The sequence below is a fragment of the Hippichthys cyanospilos genome, chromosome 14 (genome assembly GCF_059441005.1).
Source record: "Hippichthys cyanospilos isolate Australia breed blue-spotted pipefish chromosome 14, RoL_Hcya_1.0, whole genome shotgun sequence".
Lineage (NCBI taxonomy): Eukaryota > Metazoa > Chordata > Actinopteri > Syngnathiformes > Syngnathidae > Hippichthys > Hippichthys cyanospilos.
In genome coordinates this window covers 14,929,025-14,952,089 of record NC_142382.1, presented here as the reverse complement: position 1 = coordinate 14,952,089, position 23,065 = coordinate 14,929,025, and the positions used below count along the sequence as shown (strand labels likewise).

Here is a 23,065-nt window from a genome sequence, read left to right as displayed (position 1 = left end):
TGAAGAAGTAAAATTACCACCTTGATACACTGTTGGCATCTGTTTTTCTGTCATTGTGAGAATAGCTTTTCGTGAGTAACAAGATAAAAGAAACAACTCCTTCTACAGGTCAATGTATTGAAATATTTGTTGAGGTAAATGTGAGGCAATTGTAATGAAGCCGGCAAAAGACAAACAGTGCATGGAGAGGATTAGCCACTGACTGTGGCCGGAAATATACAACTGGGAAGATCTGGCTGTACCATTAGATACCTTCAACTGTAGGTTAAATTATCAAATGGAATCCGAATGATCAGCCTTTAGCATTTAAAAGTACAGTATGTGTATTTTGGTATTGAAATTGAACAAAACCATCTCTTCTGAGTGGTTTCATGCTGAAGTTCTTTCAGCATCAAATAAGTAGCCAAATGGGTTTTTTTTTTCTTCAGGTGCATTCACTTAGGATGGTATCCTTTAGCTATTTTGCCTCACTGTAAGTACACAGCAGCCATCTGTCACTCATCATGCCCGCCTCTTGCTGCTGTTGAGCTCTTATGCCGTACATAGCCTGAGATCAGGAAACCTCTGCCACTCTGCTGGTTGCTTGTTGCTCTCATATCAGTCTGAGTGCTTTGAGAGCATGAGTGAGTTGAGATCACTGTGTGTGTGTGTGTGCATGTGCGCGCACGCACATATGCTTGTGTGCGTGTCTGCATGTGTGTGCTCGTGTCCATGTGTGTGTGTGTGTGTGTGTGTGTGAGGATAGTGTGGTAAATAGCACCCAAACTGTGGATATGGCATCTAAGAAGCTTTTCTTTTGCACTCCAATTGTACCGCAGATTCATTTTCTCTGTGCGTTTGTCAATATATATATGTGTGTAGGCGTGTATGCGTGTGTGTGTGTGTGTGCCAGCAGATATATTTCGGATCCTTTCCTCCAATCGTCTCTGTGCTCTGATGTGACTCACCCTCTGCCTCTCTATTCTCATCATTTTCTCATTCATCATGCTTCCTGTCCTCTTGGCAGAGGTCTTTGCAAATGTGTAATTTAGCTCCTGCTGTTCTCTAATTTTTGCCTTAGTCAGGAGGGGGACGTCCCCTTGACACCATGGATACAATCTGTCAATCACTTCCCCAGTCTGGAAATTGCGTTCAAAGTGAGAATAATTATTAAGTATGCACAGCGTGGGTTGAACTTAACGCCCTCCATGTTCGGCACAGAAGAAAATAGGAATACAATGCAGAGGCCATTTGGATTTCCAGGACTTCTATTAATGCAAAAAACAAGGTGTTCACCCACCTTGTGTCACCTATGATCTCATTTAATGTCTTTACATTTGATTTATGTATGTTTTGTCCTTCCCCTAATCCTCTTTAAATACTGTGGAGAGGAGACAAGCTCAACTAAATATCGGGATGGAGGTGAGATGAAAATGATAGAAAAAGAAAACAAAACGCCAGCCAAAACACAAGACAGTAGCTGAGAGAGCCCATATATGACAAGTAACAATTTCTACATCTGCAATCCTAAATCCTAAAAGCAGATGCCTGTTATAGGACCACAACTGTCCTGTATGAGGCAGCATGACGGCACAGGGCCTACAGAAAAAATAAGAGTAGTAAAAACAAATGTGAAGAATAAAGAATATAGGCTATCTGCAAGCTTTCTTCATGGAAGACTGTAACTGTCATCGTAATATAATTACAGTACGTGGAATATTATTCTATATTTTTGTAACTTGATGAGTGGTTTTAATGTCTCATTTTAGGCTGACCACAGAACTGCTGATGAAAATTAGCTTAACTTTGCTAACTTGGGCCCATTTATATTGCATAAAGTTTATCAATAAAAGGGACATGAGTTCGAATCCAGCTGGCTCCGGCCTTCCTGAATAGACTTGGTATGTTCTCCAGGAGGCCTTGTGGATTCCCTCCAGGCACTCTAGCTTCCTCCCATACTCCAAAAGCATGTATGGAAGGTGAATTGGACATACTAAATTGTCCCAAGGTGCAATTGGGTGCGTGAATGGTTGTTGGTCTCTGTGTGCCCTGCAATTGGTTGGCAACCCGTTCAGGGTGTCCCCCGTCTACTGCCCGAAGCTAGCTGGGATAGGCACCAGCAAGCCCGCGCCTCTTGTGAGGATAAGCAGCTGAAGAAAATGGATGGGTGGATGTTAATCAATGTGCACTGTCCCTTTTCAAGAGCAATAGAAATTAAATAAATCAAAGGTGGAACAAACATTTTGACTGCCAAACCCATCCATCCATCCAAACAACCAATCAAGCAATTTCTTAGCCGCTTCTGTTCACTTGGATCGCGGACTTACTGGTGCCTATCCCAGATGGCTTCGGGCAGTAGTTACAAATATGTTTGAATGAGTTTGGGATATGTTACACAAAAACCCAACATGACAATCTCCTCCTAAGTGTGGGGCAACAGCGCAGAACTCAGATTTCCTTCCTAATTGGCGATTGTTCTCTCAACATATCTGGCTCACTGTCCTGTGTTGACCACACACATACAGTATGTATAAAGGTTTTTATCCATCAGGATTGTACATGTTTAATGGTTTTTGATTGAGCGGATTGAGAAAACCTCTATTTTAATATGCCCAAAGCACACTGTAATTGGTTCAGAAAATCTTTTGGAAACATTCAATAATAGGGCCTTTGCTGACTTTTTGTGAAAAACTGAAAATGCTACGAGTACTAGTCCTACATATTTTCATTATTTTTCAATAGACGTACTGTATATGTAACTCAAAGGATGTAAGGATGCTTCGGCACCAGAGTCTAACCACAAAATAGTTTGAACAAGGACAACAATTCCCTGGATATGCTGCACAATCATTTGCTTCTAACATCCCTTGCCGTCCCTCATGAATGTCAGGAACAGCTGCGTGCTGAAAGGAACCGGCTCAATCGATCGGTCATATGCACTAATCTGCAACGTAAAGCCAACTAAGACCCGTTAGAATAGGCAGGTACCATAAATGAGCTGCTATACTTTGATGTTAGTGGTTAAGTCAAAACTAACAAGGTGCCCTTTTTTCCTCCAAAAACTGTTTGCAATCTTTATGAATATTGGATTGAATTAGAAATAAGAATCTTGATTTTTATTTGATTTGTTGGCACTCCTCTATAAAATAGATAAATATATTCAAGTTGGTCATGGAATATCCATAATCAAAAGCCCAAAGATGAGGTATGGTTTAATGAGAAATTAAAATGTTTGACACCAGTTCTAGTCTGTCTGCAGTTCACAGGTTTGTCGAAAAAAAAAAACAAAAAAAACCCAACAACAACCAAACAACAATTATCTCTATGCAGCAACAAATAAAATGAGAAGAACAAAACATTCTGTATTGTGCATAAATGAAAGTGAGCATGCTGCTGGAGGATATGGGTTGGTGCACCCACATCTAAAATTGAGCAGGAGAAAATGGAGGAAGCTAATTAACATATTAACGACCCCCCACCTTCTTATGGCTTCTGTCGGCTAGTCCAAACGCATTGATAAGTATGCAAATGAGAACTGCGCCATCTGAAAAGGGAATTAGCAATACCGGAGACAACCGACAGAGATGTGATGGAGAAGGAAGGATGCAAGGAAGGAAGAAAGGAAGGAAGTATGCAACTGCAGTATTACCAGTATGAAGAATTTGGTGTGCACTATAGGAACCATGCAGGTATGCAATCATGTGATACTTATTAGTTGGCAAACCAGTGAGGGAGAATGCAAAGAAAAGAAAACCTTCCCTCTTCTGTTCCTGCTTGGATCGATACGCCAGCGAGTCCTGTAGTGACATGTGGATTGGCCACAGGGGCTCAGGGCAGTGGGCACGCAGGCAGAGGTGGGTGGCATTGAGCGGCGACCCAGAGCGGACGAGTACAAGTAATTATAGCTCGGACCGATCTGGCTCCTGTTGTGTGCGTAATACGAATGAGGGAAACCAGGTGTTCTCAATGGTGAAACAAAGGAGAATCAGAGAGAGGCTATTTCGAATGTGTGTGTATGTGTGCATCGGCATGTGTGTGCGTGTGCGTGTGTGTTGGCGGGGACACCTTGCGGACCAGGGTTTCGCTGACACCTTCATCACATTCCACAATTATGTTGAATAATTAAAATGTTTCATTAACTTGATTATTTCCTGTTCGACCGTGTTTCAGCCCTGACACCAGCAATTAAAGCTCGGCTAAGGTCTACATGACTCTCTCACTCGGTCGCTTTGTGACTGAGGGCAACTGTACGGTATGTCTTTTGTGTGGAAGCACAAATCTGACTGGGGGGAAAAAATAAAGGCTTTGCCACTTATCCTCCTTAATTTGCTGCCCTCTCATAGTATGCACTATGACTGATTAAGAACTCTTGTCTGATGATGTCATGACCAAAATCATTGAATTTTTTTTTTTAAGTTGACAGGGGATTTATTTATGTACAGATTTATATGAACTTTGTTTTTCCTCACAAAACGTTACCGCCTCGTGCTTTCTTTCACCAAATCACGCAATGCCTGCATTGACACCTGCAGTAGCAGTAAATCCATTCAATCTGTGATGCAAACAGAAGCATTGTGGGTAAAGCAGCATCGTAGATAACCTAGGCTAGTGGTTCTCAACCTTTTCAGTGAAGTCGCCACTGTACAATATCTTTTCAGCCTCAACCAGTGCAAATCGTTTTTAGGTTTAAAACAAAAAGACCTAAAACATGCCATCAGTGTATCATTTATTCAACTATAGAGTCATTTGTTTTTGTTCACAAAAAATAATCAACCTAAAGTGTCCTCTTTTCGATCCAAAACAAATCATTAACTTAATTATTAATAAATATTTGTCCACAAAAAATAATCAACATGGAGTGTCAGACTTGTTCTCAAAAAGAAATAATTATACATATTTGTTCACAGAAAAATAATAAACAAAAAGAATCCTGTTTTGGGATTACGGTAGAGATATTGTCAAAAAAATAAATCATTACCTTTATTATTAATACACATTTGTCCCCCAAAATAATCAACTTGAAGTCAGACCTAATCTCAAAAAGAAATAATTATACATGAATATTTGTCCACAGAAAAATATTTAACCTAAAGTGTCCTCTGTTGGGATCTTGGTGGAGATGTGTTATAAAAAAAAAAAAATCATTAACCAGACAGGTAATGAGAGATGGCACAGGACGAATTTGGGTCGAACCATTCTAGTATCTAATACCATTTTAGAATCTAAATTTTTACAATAATGACATTGCATAAAGAAATTGAATGTCCCACGTTATTTTTTCAAAAATCTCTCGATATGACCCCCTCAACTCCTAGTCGACAGTTTTGTTAATCATTTTTTCATCACCTAATTGCTGTTGCTATATTCCATGAGTGACACCAATAATCACAACTACTGTCGGTGCTGTCGGCCAGTAAGAAATATTTGTGGTAGCCCTTGACGCGGACCTCTGCAGACCTCTCCAACAAAACTGGGGATATTATGTCAAACAAATTTAGTAAAATGTTTCAATGATTTGCAATATACAGGCAAGGATTTACAGTATGACTCATTGTTTTCAGGTTATTAACACTGTACACAAAGTCCATGCTTCTTTGCAATTTGGTATTCATGTGGTGTTAATCCTTTGGCTGTTCATTGAATGATGTGTAGTTTCCCTTAATTTTTTTTTTTTTTTTTGCCACAAAGTCATTCAAAATAATGTTTCAAAGGAGATGATGATAGAGCCAGTGCTTTGTATAAATGAGACACTCAGAGAGATGTACCAGCTCAAACAGCCAACATCTAACAACACAAAAATATCTTCACAAATCTTGGTCTCTGTTCCAAATCAGGGGAATTCTTCCCCGTGCTTTAACACTATAATTAGCAAAAGCTGTCCTAGTTACATAAGATGGCTCTTTTTGTCTTTTGAAATTGGATTAGCAAAGGAGAAACCATTTCATTTCAAAGAGGGGTGTATGTGTTGGGTGGCAGCGGTCATGTGGAATTATCCTCCTTGTGCATCTAATAGAGGCTGCTGCAAATACTGCCTTTCTCGATTGAGCACATGCACAGTCCTTATATTCCCCAATAAACGTGATTAGCATGAAAGACTGTAAATATGCAAATGAGGAGAAGTGGATGGGAATGCGTGCTCTGAGATATCAGTGGTGCACCCCCCTCCCTCTCTTTGCACCCTGAGTGAAAGCCATGATGGGGTTTATTCAGATGGGGTCTCTGTTGTAACGATCTTATTTTTCTCCCGTTCATAAAAGAGATTCAACCATGTAATTGGCTCTCTGAATGGAAGGGATGCGTTCACCTCCAGTCTCTACTGCCTGTTGTCAACAGCCATCATGCAAGACAGTCTGAAAACAACTTCACTTTCAGCTGCTCCTCTGTCAGCAACAACGCCTGTAGAGCACTGCCCAAGTGGCCTTCAAATAATGTCACAGAATAATAATGTCACAAAAATGACCCCGTAGTTCACCATTCGTTTTGGACCACTTTTCACAAAAAAATAGATATGAATTCTAAGACTGTTACAGGTTCTCCTGCAAGTTCTCATCCTGAAACCGCTCCTTGTCTTTCTCTTTTGAGTCATTAGAAAAGGGGGTGATGATCAAAATTGCTTCTGTCTGCGTTTATTCCGTCAATGTTTCAAAATGATCGTCAGTAGTGGGTTCACCACTGAAAGCGTGAGTCTGTCAGTGACAAACGCATGGTCCTTATGTTGGTACTGGTGACAACAGGTCATTCAATACTTATAGTAATATAGTCAAAGGAGAACAATTCAATTTAGATGGATTCAATGCAAGTACATCTTTGTTTTGAAAAGGTTGGTGAGTTGCGGGCAGGGGGGATGTCTCCAGGTTGGGTTGGTTGACTTGGATCAAAAGATAACACAGTAGATTTGTGCAGCCCTCTAGACCTGGGAGCGTGAGCGATATGGGTGACTTTATTATTACTATTTTACTTTACTGATTGTTTCTTTTTACTTTTCAAGACTATATCTACAGTTGGCCACCTCTATCTGCGAGGAATCGGGACGAGACTGAGACGCGTCGCAAACATCTACATATAATTGACACTGTTTTCAAGATATATTGCCTGATTTGAACCGTCTGGCCCACTTGAGATTAGATTTTCCTCCATGCGGACCCTGAGCTAAAATGAATTTGACACCCCTGATGTAACGAAAGGCACACAGGACGTTGTCTGATTATGAGAAGAAAACACGGCAGACAGTTTGAATTCACTCGCTCATCTGGCTTTGTCGAACATTGACTGTGTTTTGCCTGTGTATGCAAAATATGAATACTGTCTGGTTTCGCGTGTAGGAGCAACAGTCTCTGTGACCCACCCAGGATGTTCTATGGAAAGTCAAACTTATTCATCATGGGAACGATCAGCTCTCTGGAGCAAGGGGCCATTGAGCCACATTATCGACATTATAGACGCCTCAGCGTGGAGATAGGCCTGGCATCGATCCCCTGATTAATTACTATCTGCAGGCAGCAGGAATGTGAGCGAGGGATACGTGAGGGAGGAGTGACTGCCTTAAAATGGGGAATGGATGGAGAGCATAGAGGATGAAGGGCTGGGAAGAGAGAGGAGGGAGGTTATACCTTTGCTATCTACGGATATCAGCTAAAGGCAACAAAGTAGTAATCTTCCAGGTGCAATATTATTTATTGATATAAATAGGCGGAAAACCTTATCTTTGCTGCAGACTCCTAACACATAGCCAAGGACAAATGAAATTCACACATTGTTGGAGTGGAAAGAACTCCCAAAGACAAGTAGAGGACACCAAAATAGACTCTTTGGAGCTCTGTAACTGATTATGCTTTACGTTGTGTAATTAACAGTGAAATGAAAGTAATGGAGAATGCATATATGCGGAATGTTAAAATAAGACATACATGTTAATTCGGCCCACTTTGACTAATGTGACTGCGACAACTGGGACCTGTGTGGATTTGCAGGCTGAGTGACGACCATTAATGAACTATACATATCCTTCGGGCTGCATGCCTCATTCTCCCAAGAGAATGTGCTGCACTTTGTGGAACATGCACAAATAAACTGTGACAAGGCCTCAGTTAAGCCCTGTAAGTTGTAGGTGCATTCTAATGGAAAGTTTTGAGAAAGCGGCAGTACTGCACTGATAAATATAAACTGCCATAGTAGATCTGCATTTATATTCAATCCCTTTTTTAAGGCCGAAGTCATGAAGTACCAGACTATAGGCAGCTAATCAAATGTTGCCGTGGCAACAGCCGATGACAGACACCATCTTCTTGGCAGCGTTGAAAGTAATAATTTAATTAAGGTATACAGTAGTGTGAAGAAAAAAAAAGAAGAAATTAACAAACCTTGAAGATCCAAATGAAGTGAAAACGTTCAACTTCACACCCACTCAACGCACCCAAAATTTTGTTTAAAGATGCGGACTTCAAAGGAATTGCACTGCATGGATAATGAACTGATAATTGGACATGACTTTTAACATTATCAAGTGCATCAGACAAAACAGAATAATTTAGGTCGTCTCATTTAGAACATTAAAAATGGGAAAAAAACCTTCCTAAATATGACATATGGTGGAATTGTGTTAATGGGACGTTAGTGAGTGTTGCAGTTTGGTTAGGTCTGTTCCTGCCTTTTGTGACAATAATAAATTCCAGTTGCAAGACGCAGCAGGAATGATTCTCACAAGCAGAACTGTACAAACCACATTTTAATGTATATTGCTTGTTGCTAAAACGATTAATGGTAAACAATGAGCTGTATGCCTACAAGTGTTTCCACCTTTGCACACACACAAGATGAAAATGGCTTTGTGTGATGTGTTTGGAGTTCAAGCAGGTATCTTACTCTGTGATTGTTTTCTGTGTGTGTCTGTCAGCTTTTAAAATTTCACTGACCTGAAAAGTTGTGTTAATGCTGGATCCACAGGCACTGAGAAGGTGAAAGAGAAATATCAGTTAAGAAATGATATTTTGCCATGTATAAACAAAAGATAAACCTGCTGAATATTATAGTAAGGGGATTTTTGATTCTGTACATGCACATGGTCTCTTATATCCCTGTCTCCTTTGACTGACAAGATGAAGCAACCCATGACTTCATCAAACCAAGATCACGGTGTGGCCACTATGACCACCAACTAAATGATTGATCCTTTTGGTGTCAGGACAGGGGTCAGCTTTTTAGTTCTTCTTCTGTCAAGAACGTTTGATAATTTATTTAGCCAAAGGACAAAAAGTAAAAATCACATTAGTCCTATTATATCCATCGCTTTAATCCTTCCGTATGTGAGTTCATTGTGATTGGAGAACCAAGAGATATTTAGGTAACTGTTTATCTAAGTTTGCTATTATTTTAATCCATTGTTGTAAAGAAGATTAAAAAAAAACTAATTGTTTTTATATAACCATGAGTTGCCAGACTTCTCTTCATAGAGTTAGAGTAATTTATTTTATTTTGCTGCAGTTTTATGTCCAGAGGTGAGCTGTTTGTCGATGGACTGAAGAATGAACATTTTAAACATTTTAAAAATGACAAACTAAGCCAAACAAAAGAGTATATGTCATTTGTCTTTTCAGTATGTCATTGTGATCTTCATCATCTGTCATGTGTCACCATCTCTAACAGGTTGTTATCTCACCCAGTTAAATCAAATTTCTGAACAATTTTTAAACTGTCAAATACTTGGGAACAAGGAAGTATATCTACAGACTAAATAGGCAGCAGGCCTACAGCCATGCAGGGAAGAATACTGAATGGAATGCTTGAGCATTTTAGTAAGCTGCAGGTCATTAAGAGAGAAGGTATCTTCACATAGTTGGGAAGGTTCATGGTTTCATGAACTGAAATGCATACGGTACACAATTTTGCTCAACACATTCTTTGTACGGAGCTAGAGTAAAAAACAATATTTAGAATTACATGTTGAAGGATTTTTGTGTGTAATTGGCTTTTGAATAAAATTTGAATGAATGAACCAATTGCACATAATTGGGGAAAGCTTTCTGGGATGCCTTTCCGGGGTGACGAGATTCAATTGGGCACATCCCAAAGTGATCACTGATTGGCTATTATCCAGGAAATGCAAGATGAAGTTTTTAAACTCCCCTCCAAAAAAGTCTAGTAAATTAAGATCAGCAAAATGTTGCTTTTTATCTGTAGAACATGTGACGGATGACATCTGGTCAAATGTGAATTTAGTTTTATGTAACTAACTCTGAAAATATTGTGTCATTAAATGTCTCCAGAAGATTAAATGCTTTCTGAAACACTACGAGGCTCCCTAGTGGACATGATCGCTAGTTGCAGTATAGAGTCAGGGGAAGATACAAAATTAATGTACAGCATACTGTACATGTTGTTGAATGCACGCAAGGCATTTTGTTGTGGGTTTAGTGTGTTTTGTCATGCCTACCAAGGATGACTGAGTGAGTGTACGATTTAGCTTTAACTCTTGATTTAGGATGACAGGAGGTGTGATTGTTACTTTCTTGGGCTAGGTTTTTTTTTTTTGGGAGGGGGGGTTTCAGTGACAGGAAATTGATAGGCCGACGATTACAGACGGGTGACAATGGGAGGGGGTCTACATACCAACAGGACTGTAAATGACACAATTGTGTGAAATGCCCACTTAAATTGATTTCATTTGAAATGTACATGAGTTTGTGTGGGCTAGTGACGTGACATTCGTGAATAAACCGAGTCTTCTGAGGTGCCCTTTACCGTGAATGATTTGACTCGTCTTTGTAACTAGCCGTTGAGCATTTCCTTTAAAGAGCCAAAAGTCCAATCGGTATTGCAGGTTGTATTAAAAAGAGGTATAGACAGAACACATAGTAACATGGGAAAAGTGTAGCGGTCTGTGAGATGCGCAGCAATGTGTATGATATATATGTGCGAGTGTATTTGGCTGTCGGGGGAGTGAAGGTCACCCTGAATGGCTTTGTGTATCAGTGCGAATACCTTTGGAGCGTGTGCGGTGGCGCTTATCGTCTGCATCCACCTCCATCTGCAGAGAAGGCACAAACAAGCTGTTAAGCGCTGGCTGCAGACAGCATCGCTAAATTATCTTTAATTTAGATACACGTTCTTTTGGGTTCCCGCGCTATCATTCACTTGTCAAACATGGCCTATATCTGACGTTGCAGGAGAAATGGAGGGTTTATGTGGATGACTGAGTGACTGACTTGTGGGGGAGAAAAATATTTTTTTCACCAAATCTCTTTTATCTTTAATCACATCTAACCACATGAGGAATTTTCGTGAGTAATTGATTATTACAAAAAGCATATGTGAGACCATGATGTACCTCACAAGAGATGGGAGTGTGCTTTGCTTTTTCTTAGGTTTAGGGGATTTTAAGTGATTTATTTTCCAAAATCGGCAGCAATACGAATTGAAGGTATTAACTCATTTCAGTCGACTTTACCGGAAATTGGTGAATCAGAGTTGTACGTAGTGTGCATGCGGCTTCTCGTGTTCAGATAATTAGATGCGTGGTGACATCCCCACCAACATCTACAGCAGCACCGACTGATTTTCAACACAAAGGACCGTGGGAGGCAAGTGTCGGGTGTTAAACTTCACACTCTGATCACGGCATCATGCTGTACCCCTTTGATACTACTCTGGACTCCGGCCGGTGTGCGGGCTGCCTTCTTCTTGCATCTAGATTCCAATTTTTCCAAAAATAATACATTTCAAACATTCATTTATCAGTCATCTATCCATTACATTCTATCCATCTATACACGAGTCCATTGCATCCATCAATTTATATTTTTGCCAAGGTAAATCACTACATGGTGATACTTCATTACAATCTATGCTTCCATTTTGACACTCATATTTTCCCTTTTACTGAGTATGAATATTGGCTCCAAATGTTGGCTTTAGGCCTTCTTGACTAGTAATAATCGATATCGGCCCTATCTCTACCAGTCAATGCAAGTTTGTGCTACGTTAGATCTGGGTCAGTATGACAACACATCACTTGTTTGTGGACTTGTAGACCTCTGAACTCTTATTTCTCAGATGCTCCTCAATATTCATGCAGGCTCTGTATAGACACTAACAGGGGCCATGACCGTGTTTAGATGTCTCTTTTTTATTAAACATGATTTACTGGCACTACACTTAGGCCACCGCCGAGCCCTTCAAGTCGTAATGGTGTGTTTCTTTATGAATGTACATAAACGTTTCAACAGGAAGAAAATAAAACAATGAAAGGCAGAGATACCTTGTAAATATTAGCAGGTAAGCTGCGATGGAATGACCTTAAGTCTTACTGATGGAGGATGAGGACATAAATATGTCTGTGGACAAATGACAGACAATGATGAGCAACTACCCAGCCAGCAAATAATTCCATATTTCGCAGCCTACACGAAAATTATGACGAGTGACCTTGACTCCACTTTCGACGGGTGAGCTGCTGCTCTATGGCCTTGCGGAACTTTATGTGTAAGACAACACAACTTTGAACTAACTTCAAAACAATAAATTGGTCACATAAAGAGCCACTGGCATCTTATGAGAAACTTCAAAACAATTAAAAGAACGTTTTTGTTGCAATATCGAGTGATGGTAACTAGACAAGAACAAAACCACATTGTGTGGATCAATGTATATACACACCTATATTAATTGTGACTGGCATTACAGAAACCAGCATGATTTTCAGTCTTGATAGAGGTCAACACACTAATAAGCCTGTTTGTTAATTATCCCCTTTGATTGTATTTTTTGTGTTATTTTGGGTGAGTTCAGAATTTGCAGGTGTACATAATATTAAGCAAAAGTAAATTTGAAGCTACCTATGACCAATAGAAAAATGTGAAAATACTGCTAGCAACGTGTTAATTAATTTTAACAGGAAGACAATCCCGACACCAGTAATATCTTTTAATTAAACATGGTGGTGATGAGTCAAAATCCTTTTCACCACTGAATATAACATCATTCATCTGTCTGTGGTGTTTTTCTATTATTAACAGGGGATGCATTGAAACAAAAAGGCTTGGCTAGAACCCAAAAATGAATACGACAAAAACTTGGACAAAAATGAAATAAAATGGTATACAGTACGATATTCCTGGATATTATTTTTGTTCAATGATTTAATGTCTGTTTAGAGCTGACTAATTTTAGTGTGCTCCAGGTTTTTCTTCTTGATATGTAAGCTTTCAAGGATTGATAGGTAGCCCATAAAATTTAGACATTTTGCAGTTAATAACATTTAGTGCATTATTTTCTGTTTTTCTTATTTTGAAATGTCCAACTGCATTTGAGTGCACCACATAGACAGCAGATCATGCAAACCTTAGCTATGCGAGCCAAATCACCCATTGACAGCGGAAATGATTAGTGACTTATTAGCATCCTTAATCAGTGATTGATTATGTTTATTTAATGGTTATTTGTGCCTATGATGGCAATAAAAAACTCTAAGGCTAAGTTTGAATTAAAATAGGGGGACCAAATTTTGATTTCCAAATAAGAGGACACTTGACAAATAAATAAATAATCTGACAGAATGTTCTAAGTAATAACTCTTCTGAAGAAAGTCAACATTTCTTTTTTCAGTGCAACAATGTCAATCAAATCACAATAATACTAATTAAACAAACACTTCAAATAATTTTGCCTGCTCACCACTCTTCCAGTTAAAATATTGAATCATAGCTGAGAATATTTTCAATGGTTCATGGTGACTCAGGTCTGTAGAAGTATCACAGTACTGGATTTCTTTGAGAGCTTCATAACCAACCAACAGAATAAAATGGTAAACTTTTTGGTGGTGTCAGAGTCTTTTTAGCCAGGCGCCAGTGTAATCCACAGACCTGAGCACAGCAAAGCCACCCACCAGGCAGGCTCTCTGGGAAGATGTCACAGGCGTAAAATAGTATTCTGTGCAAAAAGTCAGTTGCCTTCAACACATGCTAATTGGACCCGTTAAAAAATAAATAAATAAATGAATACAAAGATGAAAAACGGACATTTTCATAAATTTATTAAACACCGCTGGACGTCCCGGACCGGGTGTCAAAAGTGTGCATTTGGGCACCCTAATTAAAAGCTTACTACGGCTTTCGCAATGTCAACCGGGTATTTACTGGTCTGTATTTCCATGTTAGCCTTAGCAATGTGCCATGGGCGTCTGACATGTGTTGTTCATCTTACTTGGTAGGTCTTTTTTGACTTGCTCTTAATCCCAGGTAAGGAATAGAAACTGGGCATGTTTTTTTTCCTGCATTGCTGCCTATCAAGCGACATTCCTCTCCTTCTGTGTACTTGTATGAAATTCAGACATATGCTTTTCCTCAGTGATTTTTAGGTCATCACAACATCATTTTTTAGACATTGTTTTGGTGTTAGTTGTCTTTCCTTCCAGTGGTTGAAAATTCAGCGCATCCTTAATTATTATACATGCTTTTATGCCAATGAGAACGTTTGCTTTTGTTTGTCTGGTTTGCTATTCTACTGTGCTGATTGGTAGAAGTTCTTCTTCCTCATTGTGAGACATTAAGAGTTTATTGCAAACATATCATTGCGTTGGGCAGAATACTGGTATTTCCAAAGTTATCACTTTTTACGAGAAATGTAAAATTTCCTCAACCATTAACATTGCATTGTAAAAATAACACCCACATCTGTGGACTGAGCAACAGTATACATGTTTGAAAAAAACCTAAAATTCATCCAGAAGTGACTCATGAGGTTTTAGCCAAACAACAGAGATATAGACTACTGTACATAATGTGAGGTGGGCTGAATCATGCTCACTGTGAATTCCGAAGGTGGATATTAGTTTAATGCTATATCTCAGAAATTCAGCACTAAATTGTTCTTAGTCGTTCCACATGTTTTCATCACTTCAATGTATAAAAAAACTAATTACAAAAAAAAAAAAAAAATCATGTCAACAGCAGTGGCTTTTGTCTACCTCAAGTGTCCTCATGTGAGTTTGGACCCTGAAAGCATCCTTACATCTCGAGCACGTGTTGTAAAACTTTCTTTAATATGTTTTGGGTTTTTTTCTTCTCACTCACTTCGCATTCTTTAAGGAAATGAAGGTTGGTCTGCATGTTCAAGATGAGGAGGAAGCACACTCCATCTTTTCAAGTGCCAATTAGAGACGGAATAAAAGGCAGGGATAAAACTTAAAAAAAATACTTCAAGTTACCTTGCTTTAGCCTTGAAAGTGCACAGAATGAAACAAAATCAAGGGAATATTCCATTTTTTTTTTAAAGTTGATCTTATGATATAAAAGGTATTCATTATCAAAAGTTCTATACTTTAATGTATTAGGTATTGCTTCATGTAATGTTAAGGCTTCTAAAAACTATACGCGAACTATTCAATTGTGGCTTATATGAATATGCAATCTTAGCAAGGCAAAAAAAAATATCAAAATACAAACAAAAAAACCTTTTGAAGGGCAAAATTAATAACACTACCATGAATGAAACATGATTAGAAACACAGACTCTAAGACAAAACTGCGTGCGCTTAGAATTCTGGATGAAAAGAAATCTGTCAAAACATGCCACACAGTAATCATTTTCTCTTTGTTTCACCTTCAAGTTTTGGGGAGACTGTGTTTTACACATGGCAACCAATCCCGCACACTCACACACCCGTGTACGACGGCACGAAAAGATTCACACTCACACATTGGTATTCCATCCAGAGAAGCACTACAGAACCCCCGAACCTCCATCGGCATTATCAAATTTTTCCGCAAATAGCTCTGCCATGCATCATCTAGTGACAGCAAACGTGTGCCAACTCGATGCTAAGTGCATCTGAATTAGTGAGAAAGGCTGCGGAGATCTACACGTCTGAGTGGGCTTTGTGTGAGAAGGAGACGGAGAGAGTGAACGACCAAGCAAGATGGAGACAGAAATCTGCTGCGGAGCTGTGGAGCTTGTAACGAGGGATGAAAAATGGCCTGGTGGGTGACACTGATGTGGTTTGAGCATGAGGAGCTCTGATCAGTACACCAATGCAACAACCTATTTGCTGGTAATGATAGAAAATCTGTTTCTTGTGGCACTTTACTATGCTGAGCTGGAAAATAATGTAGGTGGAACCTCGGAAGTCAATTCCTCCGATGTTGTGCAGTGTGAAATGTCGCGGTACCTGTTACACAAAAACAATTTCAGGTATGGCATGCAGTGGGACTAATTTCAAGATTTAGCAAAGTGCCTTTTCTGTAAATTGTCCTTTTTTGACACAGAAAGAGTTCTTGCTTTGGTCATTGTTAGTGAGAATCATCCACACACATTTTTTTGGTCAAATCTTTTTTACAAATGTTAACATTTTTACCTAAAATATAGGCTATCTGACAAGTGAGTGATTTGTAGTCTAGAAATAACATTCTGATTGACGGAGGTAACAATCACATGGTCAAAATTCAGAAGTCAATACCTGAGCTGCGTGCAACTTTGGTGTAATTTTCAGTCAACAGCAAGCGGTAAAATCGTCAACAAAAACCGACACACATAATTCCGTAGTGTCCGAAAACAGGCAAAGTGTTGCTCATTGCGTTTCGAAATAAAATAAAATGTGGATGTTTCTGATTGTTTTGTTTTGATTCAACAGTCTGTTAAGGACTCAGTATAATGGTGGAGTATCATTTCTGATTTATTTTCAGTAATTTAAAAAAAAGAAAAATATTGTCATACCTCTGAAGTGACTTCATGTACAGTAGGATGTTGCACCTCTAATTTGATTACCTACTTTCTGTAGATTTTTATATGTAACCCAAGATTTATATTTCCAAGGATCATGGGAATGACGCACCACATATTGATGTTTTCAAGGTTGACCTTACAGTGGTCAGAAAATAATTTGTATTTGTAGTTGTGAGCTGAAACAACACACATGTTTAACATCTAAAGTCTGTCAAACTCTCATTGATTTTCAAACAGATAGGAGACATTACAAAATGATAGTGTTGGATGATATTTCACAGCCATTGGTAGCCATGCTGTTCTGACAAATGAAAAATTTTCAAATTTGGTCCAATTGTCAGTATGCGTGCACACTGCTATAGCTGAAATTCCGACAATATTGGACAATATTGGCATTTGTTTAGATGAGGACAATCTTACCTGCAATGGTTTGGTGTCGAGACAGTTGTTCCAGTCCTCTTCTTCCACAGTAACCCACTGGCGTTTACTTGGAGAGGAAATGCTCACCACATCTCTTCCAGACTCATTTTCTACATTGAAGGAAAAAAAGGGAGAACGTACATCATTAAAATCATTTTCACAACAATCACATTCGCATGAGGCATCTGATATTTCCTCCTTTCCTTTGACTCCAACTCATGAATAATCATATAGCATCAGTTCTGCGGCGCGCGCCGAAGCCAACGCAGATTTCTACCACAGAGACGACCACTTGTCATATGCGATCTGCATCGGCAACATGGGGTAATTAGCTAGATCTATCATCATCCGCAGGAAGTGGGGGACAAATATAGCTAATGATCTGTGCCTGCCTCCATGATTCCTCCACTTGGATCTCCATCCTTCGCAAAGTTACAGAAGGTGGAAATGGGGAGGGAGGGTGAGAAAAAAAAAGGTCCCTCTCTGTCAAAAAAGGTCAAATGTAATACCAGGAAATGAAGACAGAGATAGCAAAGGCTATAAATGTGTCATTCAACACTGCTTGCCTGCGAGTCTCGTTGCCGCCGATGTTGCTAATTGAAAGAATGTATTGAGGGAAAGCAGATGTTGTTCAGACAAACAAATTACAGCCACATTGGGAAGCTGCAGACAGGCCATTATACACACATACACACACACAAACGGTCATTCACAGCCCATCTCAAAGCAGATCCAAAGAAAACAATCATTGGTCCTTTGGGACAAACACAACTAGAGGCAAGGAGTGAGTGTGCAGAATGCCTGGTGTGTAGCGTTACACACTAAAGTGGACTTTACTTTGCACCAGCAGGTCACGTTCCTGCTTTTTGTCACAGCCAAAGCACATCTGTTGTTCACATGTTTTTTTGCAGCTTCCTTCTTGTGAATTTTAATGAATCATGCCAACACCTGAACAACTGCTCAGTAAGAGCGTCACACTGCCAGTGAATCAATGTTTGATTGCACAAAATCAGGGGATTCATGACAATATGTGTAGATGTTATCTTAAAAAAATAAAATAAAACTACATTTTCGAGGTCGGACTCATAGCCTCCTTGTAAGCTTCAGAGAGAACAAATAATAATGCCACAAAAAAAAAAAAAAAACCCACATTTTTTAACTGTCATAAGTCCGTTTCCAGCAATGAAGGATAAAAGAACAACGCAAAAAATGTTTTAAAATACATCGCCAAATGATTACACGTAGTCAAGTATGAGTGGCCAATCCCTTTATCAAAACATAATATATGGCGAAATGGGTTTCCAGGAATAAAAAATATTCATTTATTGCCAGAAATTGTGTTCCATACCAACACCGTGATCCGTTGGAAACATAATGTTAGTGATGTCTGCACTATGCAGCTGATGTGTTAACCAGTCTGATACCGTGCCATCATCAAAGTTTCCCTTACGGTTCCACCCTTCCCTTTTGCATGTTCTTCCTGTGCCTGCATGGAATTTCTGCAGGCACTCCAGTTTCCTCCAACATTCCCTCCAAAAATACGCTTGGTACGTAAATTGAACCCTCTAATTGTACTGTGGTGTGTCAGCGTGACTGTTTTTCCGTCATTGTGTGCCCTGCCCGCTCCCTGCTGACAGCTGGGATAGCCTCCAGCATGCTTGCGGCCCTTGTGAGGATGAGCAAATAATATGATGGATGGATGGTGCTGCGATATTTTGATACTTAATGGACTTACTTAATGGGCTTTTTTGCTTGCATTATCAATGTTTTTTACCCATCACTTCATCAAATGAAGGACAATGGTTTTCGCTGATGCGCAGCTTGATATGATTGGTATCCTAATAACTTTAGTCTACACTGTTATATCTTGTTCTCTCCCACATGGCACAGGCATCCTGGCCTCCTGGTCATTATAATCAGGGTGTAAGTGTTGGCTCTGTCCTCTGATGAAGGTCTTCATGTGGGGGCTGATGACAAATCACAGCTCTCTGACTCTTAATCAGGACACATCCTACATTCCCCTGGTGTTTGTCTGTATGTGTGAAAAAAAAGAGTGTGGGGGCTTTGACAAAAGAGCGATTGAAAGAAAGACAATGGAAATGGATACAATACAACCCGCTGCAGGTTGTGTGCAATATGTGGAAGGTATTCTGGTCATGGGCGCCTATGTGCTAGTTTCAAAACCAAGGACAGCGACAGGCGCAGTACAGAGCGGGAATAATAGACCTCCGACTGCAATGGGGGCACACCCACAGAAAAGACACGCACACACACAGATGCGCACACACACATATACACAAGCAATTCTGCAAACACACAGACATACTGTACAGACAGATACGCGCACGAAGCTATTCACATCTACTCCTTTTGTTGCCAAGAAAGGCTGGATTGTACAGGAGTTTGAATGTGTGTGTGTGCGCACCTCACTGAGCTTTCTTGTAAGAATGAGGAGCACCATGTCTGCCCTTCACTGGCCTCCTATATCTATCAAAGCCAGGAAACAAACCACAAATAGCTGGGAAAGACTGGCTACTCAACCACAAACATGCGCTAACACAACAATGAAAACCCTTTTGTACGAGTACGCTTGCCGCGCTATGTGCAGGGAGATGTGATGTCTACTGTCACATTTCCAGTGACACATATTGTACATGACAGGACTTTAAAACACACCCAACACGCAAACTCACGGAAATCATACCCATTATTTAAATAAAACGCACATACGACACTTGAGGACAATGGGGCATGCAGGGATGCTTTATTCATGTGAAGCGAACAGGCGAACACACACACATACATACCCACACACACGCACGACCAAACCTCGTCTCGCAGGCTCTGACAGAAACTGTAGCTGCCTGACCTACATTCTAGCAGATATGTATACAGGCAGAGAGGAGATGAAATCTCGTTCTCTGTTCTATAGCCTGTGTTCTTTGTGCGACACACACACACACACACACACACACACACACACACAGAAACACACTTAGAAATGATTTCTTCACCGGAATGTCATCATGTTCCACATGAAACAGGCAATTTTCAGAGCACTTCCATGTGTTTGATGGATTTCTGGCCATGTTGAGGGTCAGACTGGGAATCTGACTCTCTATGCTGCATATCAAAGACCTGTTGACCGGTGTGCATGTAAGTCTGAGACAAAGAACAGAGAGGACAGACAAAACTGCATAACCGTGTTTATAGCATGTCCCAGTGTGCAAGTCCAATGACATCATTTAGGAAGGTTCACCTGATACTCTTTACAGACGCATTTATGATTGCATTTTCACACTTGTACTGCTTCAATCAATAACTCGACCCGACTGTATTGCGAGCAAAGATGAATATCAGGGACAAAGATACATGCAAGGTTTATTACAATTCAAACCTGAAATAGGATTTCTTAATTCAGGGCTTCTCAAATGGGTGTATGTCTTCCACTGAGGTTGCATGAAGCACTTTAGAGGCTATGCGAGTCCTGTGCCAGAGCCAGGTATAGAGGTTGTTGACCCAAATGCAGGGACGCAATGTGGCAAGCCAGGTGTAAACTAGAAAATGTAATTCGATTGCCAAAATTAAAATAGGGAAACAAGGTACTCAGTAAAACAAAAATGCAAGATTAATAAAAACCAAAACAAAATAAAGTAACAACAACATGCAACATTATGCTCACATGCCATGTTCATTCAATACGGACGAAACGTCGTCTCTGTCACCACGATTTCGGACAAATAACTTCTCTGACATATTTCTCAGAAACGATCGTATTAGACAAAGAAATCGCCTGAGCTCTACTACTGTGCAAAAATTGTTGCTCCTCAATAAAACCACTTAAGTTACTCAAGCATTATATAGCACTATGCCAAGTATGAAACACTCAAGTATAATCCCAAAGAAAATATAAATAACAAACAAGACTTCAAAGCCTTATTAAAATATAAGCCTTATAACTGATATTAAGGGATACAAATAAACAATTCATAAAACACAGTTACGTTACAGCCATTTTATTTATTATCACATTATAATTATTAGTAGTATTATTAAACACAAAAAGCATATCACATTTGCAAGGGTTTATTTGGATAACGAATCCAAAAATCCAATGATATTTACTGACAGTAGATGTCAGGAGTTCTTCAGTGGTTCAAAAAGGTTCAGAGAACTTGATTTTGCCATCACTACCCACAGCAACAGACTAGGCAGAAGACAATGGCAATCGAGCAAACAAGAACTGAAAAGAAACTAAAGGAACTAAATACCCAAAATAGCCACATTGATGAGACAATGAATACCTGGACAAGACACAATTCGTATTAGGAGCTGATTGACTGACACAAGGGAACAGGTTGACAAAGGCAGGTGGACAACATCAAACTAATATGACAAAGACACACGGTAAAATAAAACATGAGTTTCTGCAAATAACAGCAAATTGAAGGTGTGCATTTTAATATCCTCACAGGAACAGAACATTTTCATTTTCAAATTAAGAGCAAAAATTATTGGCACGTGACACATCCTTTAAATAAATTGTGTTATAGTGACTTCTTTGCTAAACATTGAATGCCTTGGTTTTATTTTATTTTATTTTTTTTTAATAAATAGACTTCTAGTAGTAGCACTTTTTTTGGCAGACAAGGTTGAGAACCACTGCTCAAATACAATGAAAAAACAGAGCTGGACAGAGGAAAGGTTAATTAGTGTGATTCATGTTTTATCTATGTTGGGGAGACCTCCTCTGTGACTGTCTATTCAGAATTCCCACCACAGGGACAGTACAGAAATGAAATGTGTTTCCCACTGTATAAATAGTGATGCAGCAGAAAGCAAGAGAGAAAAAAAACAACAACAAATCTGCATCAAGGCAACGTTTGGTTACTTAAAAATATGTCATCTATTCTTAGCAAAATCCACAGGTTGACTCTTAAGATGAAGCATCTCAAGAATACGTAAGTGGCGGCAAGATGCCCTTGATCACTATTTTCTCAAAAGCTGTGGATATGTTCAATAAGTGCATGTGAGTTCTTAATTTTCTAAGTCAGCGTTTTGATATGGATGGAATTACTCTCAGTTCACAGCTATGCATTTTCAAGAGTAAATGTCTTGAATTTCATGACCTTTTGATATATTTGAGATGATCGTCAAACTTATCGGAAATAATTAAGCAAACTATCGAGATGCCTGTATGATGCGGTGCATTAGTACACTAAAACCCAGACGAATTGATATTCAACTGTTTCCAAAACTAAATGAGGACATCTTTTCTTTTAATGCCATCACAATGTTTCATGTCATCCAGTCCTTTGATTTTGCTTTTTCTGGGCCACTCATTTTGATAATGACGAGCTGAAGCTGTCGGAAGACAGTCCAGCTGAGGTTCATTGAGAGGATAGCGGAGCATTTGTTATTGCTCTCCAAAGTATAAATTTTACCAGCTTAAATTCAAGCCAGCCCTCCGACGAACTGACAAAGAGATCTAAAAGCACTGTTTTCAATCAACCAATCTCATAAAGCAACTGAAAGAAGGATTCTTTGTTACCATAGAATGAGCCTGCACACAATAATTTGGGCCGCAGTATGCTCGGGGACACGAAGGTGAAAGGAGCTGAGAGGTACTGACGTGGACTGTTTCTTTATGACCCCCCCGCTCCTATCAATAAGAACGAGCAAACCAAAGTAAAAAGCCACTTCTGATCCAGTCTCCTATTAAAAGGATGTGAGAGGCACACCTGACTAGGTATGCTTGACCTGCTGGACTGGATGGCGGTAATGTAAACATGACATCCTTGTCTGTCACTTGATACACGAGAATTCAAATGTATCGCAAAGTGTATTGCGGCAGGAAAAACGAGGGTGTCATTTGAATGGCAACGTGGCTTTTTCCACACATATGAGTCGAGTGAAATCCATCCCCTTCTTTTTGCCCTTTTGGGGAGAAAGT

The 23,065-nt window shown here is 39.5% G+C and overlaps 1 protein-coding gene across 9 annotated transcripts in view; it reads right to left on the bottom strand.

Moving 5' to 3' along the window:
- The window catches only part of myt1lb (myelin transcription factor 1-like, b), a 129,409-nt gene that overhangs the window by 72,209 nt on the left and 34,135 nt on the right, over window positions 1-23,065 (bottom strand). For all 9 annotated transcript variants that reach the window (XM_088432962.1, XM_088432961.1, XM_088432965.1 and 6 more), the window contains exons 2-4: window positions 17,113-17,222; window positions 10,957-11,002; window positions 8,892-8,925 (exon numbers count right to left, since the gene is read on the bottom strand). In XM_088432962.1, coding sequence (XP_088289088.1) covers window positions 8,892-8,925; window positions 10,957-11,002 — 80 coding nt within the window. In that variant the 5' untranslated portion in view covers window positions 17,113-17,222. The remainder of the gene's footprint in view (window positions 1-8,891; window positions 8,926-10,956; window positions 11,003-17,112; window positions 17,223-23,065) is intronic.